Source organism: Oncorhynchus kisutch, unplaced genomic scaffold (genome assembly GCF_002021735.2).
Source record: "Oncorhynchus kisutch isolate 150728-3 unplaced genomic scaffold, Okis_V2 Okis09a-Okis19a_hom, whole genome shotgun sequence".
Lineage (NCBI taxonomy): Eukaryota > Metazoa > Chordata > Actinopteri > Salmoniformes > Salmonidae > Oncorhynchus > Oncorhynchus kisutch.
Window position 1 is genome coordinate 947,244 of NW_022261985.1, and position 13,221 is coordinate 960,464.

At 42.8% G+C, this 13,221-nt stretch overlaps 1 protein-coding gene across 2 annotated transcripts in view; it reads left to right on the forward strand.

Moving 5' to 3' along the window:
* slc6a1l (solute carrier family 6 member 1, like) overlaps nucleotides 1-8,889 on the forward strand; it is a 31,619-nt gene extending 22,730 nt beyond the window's left edge. For both annotated transcript variants that reach the window (XM_031815354.1, XM_031815355.1), the window contains 3 exons: nucleotides 4,999-5,099; nucleotides 7,139-7,306; nucleotides 8,172-8,889. In XM_031815354.1, coding sequence (XP_031671214.1) covers nucleotides 4,999-5,099; nucleotides 7,139-7,306; nucleotides 8,172-8,267 — 365 coding nt within the window. In that variant the 3' untranslated portion in view covers nucleotides 8,268-8,889. The remainder of the gene's footprint in view (nucleotides 1-4,998; nucleotides 5,100-7,138; nucleotides 7,307-8,171) is intronic.
* The last annotated feature ends 4,332 nt before the right edge of the window (nucleotides 8,890-13,221 follow it).

The following is a 13,221-nucleotide window of genomic DNA, read 5'->3' on the forward strand; positions in this document are numbered from 1 at the left end:
AAACATGATGACAGACTAACCATAGAGAACACTAAACATGATGCCAGACTGACCATGGAGAACACTAAACATGATGACAGACTGACCATGGAGAACACTAAACATGATGACAGACTAACCATGGAGAACACTAAACATGATGACAGACTAACCATGGAGAACACTAAACATGATGACAGACTAACCATGGAGAACACTAAACATGATGACAGACTAACCATGGAGAACACTAAACATGATGACAGACTGACCATGGAGAACACTAAACATGATGACAGACTGACCATGGAGAACACTAAACATGATGACAGACTGACCATGGAGAACACTAAACATGATGACAGACTGACCATGGAGAACACTAAACATGATGACAGACTAACCATGGAGAACACTAAACATAAGAACAGACTGACCATGGAGAACACTAAACATGATGACAGACTGACCATGGAGAACACTAAACATGATGACAGACTGACCATGGAGCACACTAAACATGATGACAGACTAACCATAGAGAACACTAAACATGATGACAGACTAACCATAGAGAACACTAAACATGATGACAGACTAACCATAGAGAACACTAAACATGATGACAGACTAACCATAGAGAACACTAAACATGATGACAGACTAACCATGGAGAACACTAAACATAAGAACAGACTGACCATGGAGAACACTAAACATGATGACAGACTGACCATGGAGAACACTAAACATGATGACAGACTGACCATGGAGAACACTAAACATGATGAGGGACTAACCATAGAGAACACTAAACATGATGACAGACTGACCATGGAGAACACTAAACATGATGACAGACTGACCATGGAGAACACTAAACATGATGCCAGACTGACCATGGAGAACACTAAACATGATGACAGACTGACCATGGAGAACACTAAACATGATGACAGACTGACCATGGAGAACACTAAACATGATGACAGACTAACCATAGAGAACACTAAACATGAAGACAGACTGACCATGGAGAACACTAAACATGATGACAGACTGACCATGGAGAACACTAAACATGATGCCAGACTGACCATGGAGAGCACTAAACATGATGACAGACTGACCATGGAGAACACTAAACATGATGACAGACCGACCATGGAGAACACTAAACATGATGACAGACTGACCATGGAGAACACTAAACATGATGACAGACTGACCATGGAGAACACTAAACATGATGACAGACTGACCATGGAGAACACTAAACATAAGAACAGTGTCATGTTCGTCGAAATGGGTAGACCAAGGCGCAGCGTGCGTAGAGTTCCACATATTTTAATAAATCGAAACTCCACACAAAACAATAACGCACAAACGAACCGTGACGCTAACAGTGCTACTAGGCAACTATACATAGCCAAGATCCCACAAATCACAAATGAGGAAATGGCTGCCTAAATATGATCCCCAATCAGAGACAACGATAAACAGCTGTCTCTGATTGGGAACCATACCAGGCCAACATAGACAAACAAATCACCTAGATGACCCACCCTAGTCACTATCACGCCCCAACCAACATAGAGAATAAACAGCTTTCTATGGTCAGGGTGTGACAAACAGACTGACCATGGAGAACACTAACCATGATGACAGACTGACCATGGAGAACACTAACCATGATGACATATACATTTATATGAAATAACACATATGGAATCATGTAGTAACCAAAAAAGTGTTAAACAAATCAAAACATATTTTAGATTTCAGATTCTTCAAAGTACCCACTCTTTGTCTTGATGACAGCTTTGCACACTCTTGGCATTCTCTCAACCAGCTTCACCTGGAATGCTTTTCCAATATTCTTCCAAGTTCCCACATATGCTGAGCACTTGTTGACTGCATTTCCTTTACTCTGCGGTCCAACTCATCCCAAACCATCTCAATTGGGTTGAGGTCAGGTGATTGTGGAGGCCAGGCCATCTGATGCAGCACTCCAGCACTCTCCTTCTTTGTCAAATAGCCCTTACACAGCCTGGAGGTGTGTTTTGGGTTATTGTCCTGTTGAAAATCAAATGATAGTCCCACTAAGGGTAAACCGGATGGGAAGGCGTATTGCTGCAGAATGCTGTGGTAGCCATGCTGGTTAGGTGTGCCGTGAATTCTAAATTAATCACAGACAGTGTCACCAGCAAAGCACCACCACACTTCCTCCTCCATGCTTCAGGGTGGGAACCACACATGCGGAGATCATACGTTCACCAACTCTGCGTCTCACAAAGACATGGCGGTTGGAACCAAAAATCTCAAATTTGGACTCATTAGGCGAAAGGACAGATTTCCACCGGTCTAATGCCCATTGCTCGTGTCTCTTGGCCCAAGCAAGTCTCTTCTTATTATTGTTGTCCTTTAGTAGTGGTTTCTTTGCAGCAATTCAACCATGAAGGCCTAATTCACATAGTCTCCTCTGAACAGTTGATGTTGAGATGTGTCTGTTACTTGAACTCTGTGAAAGATTTATTTGGGCTGCAATCTGAGGTGCAGTTAACTCTAACGAAGTTATGATCTGAAGCTGAGGTAACTATGGGTCTTCCTTTCCCGTGGCGGTCCTCATGAGAGCCAGTTTCATCATAGCGCTTGAGGCTTTTTGTGACTGCACTTGAAGAAACTTTCAATGTTCTTGATATTTTCCGGATTGACTGACCTTCATGTCTTAAAGCAACAATGCGCTGTCGTTTCCCTTTACTTATTTGAGCTGTTCTTGCCATAATATGGACTTGGTCTTTTACCGAACAGGGCTATCTTCTGTATACCACTCCTACCTTGTCACAACACAACTGATTGGCTCAAACGCATTAAGAAGGAAAGAAATTCCATAAATGTACTTGTAACAAGCATACCTGTAATTGAAATGTATTCCAGGTAACTACCTCACGAAGCTGGTTGAGAGAATCATCAAGGCAGCTTTGCACACTACTTTATATTTGAGATTCTACTTTAAAAATCTTAAATCTTAAATATATATAACACTTTTTTGGTTACTACATGTGTTATTTCATAGTTTGTCTTCACTATTATTCTACAATGTAGAAAATAGTAGGTTGTGTCCAAACCTTTGACTGGTACTGTATATATATATATACATACAGTTGAAGTCGGAAATATACATACACCTTAGCCAAATACATTTAAATTCAGTTTTTCACAATTCCTGACATTTAATCCGATGTAAAAATGCCCTGTCTTGGGTCAGTTAGGATCTTTTAAGAATGCGAATTGTCAGAATAATAGTAGTGTAAATTATTTATTTATCAGCATTTATTTCTTTCATCACATTCCCAGTGGGTCAGAAGTTTACATTCACTTAATTAGTGTTTGGTAGCACTGCCTTAAAATGGTTTAACTTGGGTTAAATGTTTCGGGTAGCCTTCCACAAGCTTCCCACAATATGTTGGGTGAATTTTGGCCCATTCCTCCTGACATAGCTAGTATAACTGAGTCAGGTTTGTAGGCCTCCTTGCTCGCACATGCTTTTTCAGTTCTGCCCACACATTTTCTATGGGATTGAGGTCAGGGTTTTGTGATGGCCACTCCAATACCTTGACTTTGTTGTCCTTAAGCCATTTTTTGTCGCAACTTTGGAAGTATGCTTGGGGTCATTGTCCATTTGGAATACCCATTTGCGACCAAGCTTTAACTTCCTGACTGATGTCTTGAGATGTTGCTTCAATATATCCACATAATTGTCCTGCCTCATGATGCCATCTATTTTGTGAAGTGCGCCAGTCCCTCCTGCAGCAAAGCCCCCCCACAACATGATGCTGCCACCCCCGTGCTTCATGGTTGGGATGGTGTTCTTTGGTTTACAAGCCTCCCCCTTTTTCCTCCAAACATAACGATGGTCATTATGGCCAAACAGTTCTGTTTTTGTTTCATCAGACCAGAGGACATTTCTCCAAAAAGTACGATCTTTGTCCCCATGTGCAGTTGAAACCGTAGTCTGGACTTTTATGGCGGTTTTGGAGAAGTGGCTTCTTCCTTGCCGAGTGGCCTTTCAGGTTATATCGATATAGGACTCGTTTGTTCTGGGATTGATTTGCACATTTTGCACCAAAGTACGTTCATCTCTAGGAGACAGAACGCGTCTCCTTCCTGACCGGTACGATGGCTGTGTGGCCCCATGGTGTTTATACTTGCGTACTATTGTTTGTACAGATGAACGTGGTACCTTCAGGTGTTTGGAATTGCTCCCAAAGAGGTCTTGGCTGATTTCTTTTAATTTTCCCATGATGTCAAGCAAAGAGGCACTGAGTTTGAAGGTAGACCTTGAAATACTTCCACAGGTACACCTCCAATTTACTCAAATGATGTCAATTAGCCTATCAGAAGCTTCTAAAAAGCTGTTTAAAGGCACAGTCAACTTAGTGTATGTAAACTTCTGACCCGCTGGAATTGTGATACAGTGAAATACTCTGTCTGTAAACAATTGTTGTAAATATTACGTGTGCCATGCACAAGTAGATGTCTTAACCAACTTGCCAAAACTATAGTTTGTTAACAAGAAATTTGTGGAGTGGTTGAAAAACTGGTTTTTATGACTCCAACCTAAGTGTAAACTTTCGACTTCAACTGTACATCTTTTAAAAATATATTTTCCTTTATCATTTTCCACTAACCCGGTCATGCCAAAGTTGACAAAGTCTCTTGATGAGGGAGTTGGGGCCCATGAGCATGATCTCAGTATTGTTGTAATTTACTTTTAAAAGGTTATTGCTCAAGTTTTTACTTCACTGAGTAAGTCAACAACAGCTGGCTGCCTAGCTAACTCAAAAGCATATCAACAGTCCCACTTGGGATATAGCCTACAGTTAAAATTTAGGCTGTCTTGACATATAACCTATAAATCGTCACCTGTGTAGTTTGTTCAATGCTCTCTCTCTTCTCTTTCTCTCTGTCTTCTCTCTCTCTCTCTCTCTCTCTCTTCTCTCTCTCTCTCTGTCTTAGGAGCTGATAAGTTCTATGGGGACATTGAAGAGATGATCGGCTATCGGCCCTGCGGCTGGTGGAAGCTCTGCTGGAAGTTCTTTACTCCGGCAATCTGCCTGGTAACTGCCATTTCCATTCAGGCTTCTCATTGGCTTTCAATGTGTTTAAATCCTCAGGGAAATCATACTTAACCCTGTATCTCAGAAACGCTGGTTGGGTCCCAAATGGCATCCTATTTCCTATATAGGGCATAATGTATACATTTTTTCAGCTTCCAGGGATTTTGTACAGATCCTTGCAACATGGGGCCGTGCTTTATCATGCTGAAAGATGAGGTGATGGCAGGTGATGAGTGGCTCGACAATGGGCCTCAGGATATCGTCACGGTATCTCTGTACATTCAAATTGCCATAGACAAAATGCAATTGTGTTCGTTGTCCGTTGCTTATGCCTGTCCATACTATAACCCCACCGCCACCATGGAGGACTCTGTTCACAACGTTGACATCAGCAAACTGCTTGCCCACTAGCAAACTGCTCGCCGACTTTCCCACACAATATATACATGGTCTGCGGTTGTGAGGCCAGTTGGACATACTGCCAAATTCCCTAAAATGACTTTGGTAGAGAAATCACCATTCAATTCTCTAGCAACAGCTCTGATGGACATTCCTGCAGCCAGCATGCCAATTGCACGCTCCCTTAAAACTTGAGATATCTGTGGCATTGTGTTGTGTGACAAAACTGCACATTTTAGAGTGTCTTTTACTGTCCCCAGCACAAGGTGCACCTGTGTAATGATCATGCTGTTTAATCAGCTTCTTGATAAGCCACACCTTTCAGGTGGATGGCTCTTGGCAAAGGAGAAATGCTCACTAACAGGCATGTAAATAAATTTGTGTACAAAAGTTGAGAGAAATATGTTTTTTGTGCGTATGGAAAGTTTCACTTTACATGTTGCGTTTATATTTTTGTTCAGTATACGTGTATTTTATTTTAATGGATTTTCTTTTACCATTTAGTACAAAACAAAAACACACACAAAAAAAATACAAAAAACAGCCAGACATGTGAAGTATTGCTATTTATCCAAAAGTGAAAATGCTGCCCCCTATACCTTAAGAAGTTAAGTAAGAAATGGGACAAGAATAGAACAACACTATGACAGATACAACACTACTCAGTGTTCACAATCAGTCTCTGTCCAGAATAAACCTGTGGAGGAGTTAGTCCTGAAAAAAGGCATGTAGTGCTGTATGTTTTCACAGTGGCCCATAGGGCTGTATCAATATGGGAAGATCAATGTTCTAGACATATCTATGGGCTGCTATCGTTATTCTGACTGTTTGACGAAGTACCACTCTCCCCTACTCAGTTAATCACTTACTATCTGGCCTTATTTAACCTATTTGGCTGAACTTATCTTTTCTGGCCGGCTGGCCGAACATGTCCTACCTGTCCGGACTGACTTGTGCTGTCTGGCCAACTTATCCTATCTGACTGGCTGGCCAAACTTGTCCAGGCTGATTTGTCTTACCTGACTGGCCAGATAGGACAAGAGATGGTCCTATCTGGCCGGCTTGTTTTATCTGGCCATCCATCAAACCTGTCCTATCTGGCTGGCATGCTGACTTGTCCCATTTTGTCAGCTTGTCCTATCTGGCCGGCATGCTGACTTGTCCCATTTTGTCAGCTTGTCCTATCTGGCCGGCATGCTGACTTGTCCCATTTTGTCAGCTTGTCCTATCTGGCCGGCATGCTGACTTGTCCCATTTTGTCCTATCTGGCCAGCATGCTGACTTGTCCCATTTTGTCAGCTTGTCCTATCTGGACAGCATGCTGACTTGTCCCATTTTGTCAGCTTGTCCTATCTGGCTGGCATGCTGACTTGTCCCATTTTGTCCTATCTGGCCAGCATGCTGACTTGTCCCATTTTGTCAGCTTGTCCTATCTGGCCGGCTGGTGTTTCTTTTCTTCCGTTTTTTCATGTATTTATTTTTACAGGGACAGTGCACATTAATCAACGTTCCAGCCGGCTAATTGTTTACCGCAGTCCCTGGGCAGGTTATTATTGGGAGATCTGGTATACATCTGTGATGTAGTCGGCCTGGAGCATCACCTATTACCTCACCTCATGTAAATGTTTCTGTGTGTGCAGGGAGTGTTTACCTTCAGTGCCATTGAGATGACCCCCCTGACCTTGGGGAAGTACGTGTACCCGGCGTGGGGGCAGGGGATTGGCTGGGTCATGTCTCTGTCATCCATGGTTCTTGTGCCAGGCTATGTCATCTACATGTTCTGCACCTCCAAGGGCGGCATCAAACAGGTACACAGTCAAGCAGCAGATCCCACGATGCTCCATATCCTTCCCCTCTGGCCCCAACCCCTCTCACTGTCTCTCTCTCTGTCCCTGTCACTCTCTCTCTCTCTCCCCATCACTCTCTGTCCCCTCTGTTTCTCTCTCTCTGTTCTCTTTCTCTGTCCCCTCTCTCTCCCCCTCTCTCTCACACACACATTCCCCTCTCCCTCTCTCTTTCTGTCCCCACTATCTCTATGTCCCTTTACTCTCTCAGACATTCCCCTCTTACTCTCTCTCTCTCTCTCCCTTCACTCTTGTCAGTCTCTGGTCGTGTTTGAGAGTCTCTGATCACCAACTGAGTAGACTGACTGATCTACAAATCACCTTGTATCCTCAATAACGTTTTAATATGATTGTCGACCAGTCAGTCTGCTTAGTCGGTGATCAGCTACTGAGTAGAATTGATGCTTTCAAATACGGCCTTCATCTCTTTATACACCTCTTCCTTTCTCTCTGGTTTTCCCCTCACTCCACCTCTTTCACATATGAGAAGAATGAATAAATTGCTCTCGCTATAAAACGTAATTTATCAAACAGCCCCATTATAATGGAAAAGATTACCTTTATAATGTAGTCAAAAGCAGACCTGGGTTCAAATGGCATTTGTGCATGACTGAGCTTGCCTGGCACCATGAACCAATAGATGGGTCCCAAAAGATGGGCAAACACTACCCAACTAGAATTCCAGGTGGGCTCAAACAAACCCTCAACATATTTGAAGTATTTCAAAGGCTATTTGAAACTAGGTCTGGTTGAAAGTATTATGATAAATCACCTTTAGACTGTAGTTGAAAGTATCCCTCATTGCTGGTTCCCTGTCTGTCCTGAACAGCGTTGGCACAAGATGACCACCAGCGCACCTTGTGAACATGCTGGCGTCACACACCAGAATTCACACACAGGAAGTGTGGGCGAAGCCGCCGTCTAACTGGGAATAGGATACAGTTGACTCCTGGGACCTGATCTAAGGTCGGTTTAGCATTTTTCGCCCAATGGTTAAAATTGGGAGTTTTGGGTGGGGTAAACCGATTCCTAGATCTGTTCCTACAGGCAACTTCCACCCAGAATTCCTGACTATGCCGGACACCTCGTCAACACAGGGGTGTATTCACTAGGAAACAAACGAACCAAATGAAAGCCAACAGAAGCAAACAGAATGAAACGGGGAGTGACCTACCTGAATTTGTCCAATAGAAACTCTTGTTTCCGTTAGGAGTGAACGATTTCCGATGCGAAACGTTTTACAACTATTTGCTACGGTCTTGCTCTAATGAATACACCCCAGTATTCAGACAGAGAGAGGCATCATGGGAGATGCCCTGGCCAAAATGCTTCCATTCCATATGTATCCACTGGAACTGAATGGTCACATAATATAATGGACTGTATTATTGAACAATACAATGTTTTTTCTTCTGTGGTACACCGCTGTATACAATTCATAAGGTGACACCATCTTTTTCAGATCTATACGAAGTCATTGTGGCCCACTTCGGCTTACGAACAAATACAAAGCATTTTGTAAAGTATCTGAATAAATTGAAAACATTTTTATTTTTATTTTTAATGTGCTGTGGCTGTTTCTTCTACGATGCTGTATACAGTACATATTCATTAGAGGTAGCGTTCACCAGTTTAGAGTTTGATGTAACAGTTTTAATAACAGGTTGTAATATAAATAACGGTTTGTAAAATATATGAACATTTCTTAAATGTTTATAACTGGCCCTTACGTGAAGATACTGTGTTTGTTTTCAATAGTGTTGAACTGAAAATATTATTCTGTGAGTCCAAATGCTGTAATAGTGTATGAAATGAAACAAAATGTGGTCAATGATGTACTGCATAAAGTAGCCCTATATAAAGGTACTGTACAAGCCAGGAGTAACACTAATTCAAATGTCTCATGGCTAAATGTGTACCATGAGAAGGGATTTGGTTGGGTATTCTTTCAGTTCAATAAAAGCAAACATAACCACCAAAATACATTTAATCGAGTGTCAACTCTTTTATGCCTCCCTTTTCACAGATAGGCCTGCTCCTAAACCATCTCTCACAATACAAAAAGGTCAATACACTTGAATTTGAATCATCTCTACAAATGGAACGGACATACACTCAGGAGAGAGTTGTTTATCTCTCCTCTGTTTATCTGTTACATTGTGAGAGCCATTTAGTGTTTCTACTTAACTAGCACATTAGTCAGGCAGCCACAACAGCTGGAGTTCTGCAGAGAGCTCTGATATCTCCTTCCCAGTACTGCTAAAACACGGGACACAGTTTGGGACACAAAAAACAATGGACACAGTGGGAGAAGCCACTCACTAGCCAGGAGTAATTCCTCGCCTAACCTGACCAGAATAAACTACCCACTGGACACAGATGTCAATTCAACATTTATTACACGTTGGTTCCATGTAATTTCATTAAAATAACGTGGAAACAACATTGATTCAACTAGTGTGTGCCTAGTGGGTATTGGCTCTAGTTATCGGCTAGAACTTGGGTCCAAAGGTTTTCCTGATCAGGTCACATGGTCAGGAAAACCTCTCAGGCTCAACTAGTGAACTGGAGGTCTATTGTACAGTACTAGAACATGTTATGTACTACAGTCACTCACATACAGTTCCATAGAACGTTGTGTGTACTCTACCTACTCACATACTGCGCCAGCAGAGGAAACTGGTTTGGTTCTGCACATCCATCATCCTCACTTGTACTATCACCGTCTGGTTTGGGTCTGTGTCTGCCCGCTGCACACGCAAACTGCAGCACATCTTCTGTCACCTGCTATCCGTCAAGGACCTGCACGCCTTCAGGACAAGGACGAGTGCAGGTAAGATCATCGCCCACCCTGCCCACCCCGGACACCCCATCTTTCACTGTCAATGCACTGAATATATTCACCATGGCAGTATCCCTCCCTATGCTTATATAGATATAGCCCCTCTGTAAATGGTATATTCTCACTGTAATCAGCCTCTACTCCAGAGTTTTAGGTTTACTGTTCTGATATTGTACATTCTGTATGATGTCTATGTTGACTTGTCTGTATTCCGCTTGGATATTGTCTATTCCTGGCTGCACCTTCTCACTGAGGCACATTGCATTGTGGGTACTATAAATGTACTTGGGAGAATAAAGGTGATTCTGATAGAGTGTAATAGAAAGTTGTGTGTACTACACCCAGTCATTCAGCACAACAGAGGGAAAGAACAGAAGACATCCAGTATGGTGAATAGACTGAAACCATCTTTAATAGCATGTTGATATACTGCAGAACAGAAGACAGGTTAAGAGGGATTCAAAGCCAACCGAGGGAGGTGATGGTTAAAACCTATGCCCAAATTCAACAAGTCTGTCCTCCTAAAAGGCCCCCTTCCTCATTGTGCGACAATAGAACAACATAGGTGACAGAAAACCCCCAGAAGGGAAGAGTTCCACGCGTCACCTGAAACGACAGCAGTGCATTTTTAGCATCACAGAGCCCTTTCGTCTATATCCAAAGAAAAAGGTGAGTCCTTTGAACGAACTTACAGTAGCATTCAATCAATTCCACTAAACCTCCTTTTTGCTGCTTGAGACTCCATTCATGGGAGACAGTCACATTTTTGCCCACAAAGACAATGATAGGCTTTTCACATTCTGATGCATTGTGGGTGAACGGACAGAATAATGACATATTTATCCCCTGTGCTGCACTCTGTCAAATTCAGTCATGCACAACAAACTTGACTTTGAAGGGAAAGCATGTATCACAGTATCAATAGGCCTCCTATACATACAAAACCAATGTCATGCCGGGTTGAAGAATCACATTCACTCCACATGTTGAATTGACAACGACGAAAGGAACAGAAAACAGATTAACTTGTTCTTAGAGTGTGAAATGGATACAGACACAGCTCTCTGGTTTGCCATAGGCTGTTAAACCCTAAAGAGACACTGAGCATCCCAAATGGCACCCTATTCCCTTTCCAGTGCACTAATTCTGACCAGGGCCTATAGGTCAAAAGTAGGGCACTATGTAGGGAACAGTGCCCTATTTGGGACACTGACACAGTGAAGTATTTGAAATATGTAACCCTGTTTTAAACACCCTTCAGCAGTTAATATAACAGAGCCTTGTGTCTATTGAAACTGACACATTAAAAAGGGGAAGGATCTCCGCTGAAGAGATTTGTGTGAGATCTCCTCTTGGTGAGCAGGAGTCACGATGCTGTGGTGGGCAATCTCCACACACACACACACACAGGAGATATGGGATACATATCACATTTGGTATATTACACACACACACACACACACACACACACACACACACACACACACACACACACACACACACACACACACACACACACACACACACACACACACACACACACACACACTCACACAAACAAACACACACACCACTGTCAACCTCTCAGCCCCCACAGCAGCGTGGTGCAATAGATTGTTTTTCCAGAGGCTCGCTCCTCACAGATGAAGTAGACTGAGATTGGAGATGAGTTGGAGACCTCCACACAGCAGGTTGGTAATTATCTGAACTAGAGGCAGGGCTGAATGAGAGGAGGCCAGGAGGGCCAGCCGAATATATATTCCAAACCACCTGATGTAGCTCATGTTTTAAACATGGGCACATTCAGACCAGAGCAGTCGATGAACTATTTCAGATAAATTACATTTTGTTGACCTTAGCATTTACATGGATAGAGATAACTTGGTTGTCCTCTCAGACAACCCAATTTGATATTTAACAAACTAAGCTGAGCGAAAAGCGAGAGATTAAGATGATTCTTGTCCCCTTCAATACAGATGAGCAAATAACAGACAAAACATTTGAGTGCTGTTATGAATGATGTGAATATCGGAGTACTAAGCTTTTAAAAAAGTCAAATAAAAAGGCTATTTTGATACACAGAAGAAGCAGCATTGAGAAATTACAAGTGTCATGTTTGTCCAGTGCATATGTTTAACATAATGAGTGTGTTGCGCTCCAAAATACACTGGGAAATCATTTTGGTTGGATTGTATTGGCAGATCTGCAGACTGGCAAAGGGCGAATAGTGGGAATTACCAGTCTTATTGGCTGTGATTAGGGCCTGGAGTTATTCCTGGTCCTAGTTATGCTCTCATCATAACAGCACATGCACACAATAAATGTGCAATCTAAACCATTCCAGAACATTCCAGAACATTTACGTCAAGAATTCCTGAGCTGAATATAACAATGACGACAGCAAATAAAGAGCTTATTTCCTGGGCTGTTATTGGCTTTTGGTTTGGCAGTAAGCCTTCTGATTGGTTGCCTTGCCTTCATATGCCATCATCCTTAGCTACAGTAACTGGACGGGGGATCTGTGCAGGATGACAGTGGAAGTGTGTTTCCTGATAATAGAAAAGAAAGAAAAACAACACCACAGAGAATGACAAATAACACACCTCCTCAGATCCACAGAGAGAGAGAGACACAGAGAGACGAGAGAGACAAGAGAGACGAGAGAGAGACACAGAGAGACGAGAGAGAGACAGAGAGAGACGAGAGAGAGACAGAGAGAGACGAGAGAGAGACAGAGAGAGACGAGAGAGAGACAGAGAGAGACGAGAGAGAGACAGAGAGAGACGAGAGAGAGACAGAAGCCGAGAGACAGAGAGAGAGCGAGAGAGAGAGCGAGAGAGAGAGAGAGGGGGGGAGATAGAGAGAGAGAGGGGAAGAAAGAGAGACAGAGAGAGACGAGAGAGACAGAGAGAGAGCGAGAAGAGAGAGAGGGAGAGAGAGAGAGGGGAGATAGAGGGAGAGAGAGGGGAGAAAGAGAGACAGAGAGAGATGAGAGAGAGACAGAGAGAGAGCAAGAGAGAGGGAGAGAGAGAGAGGG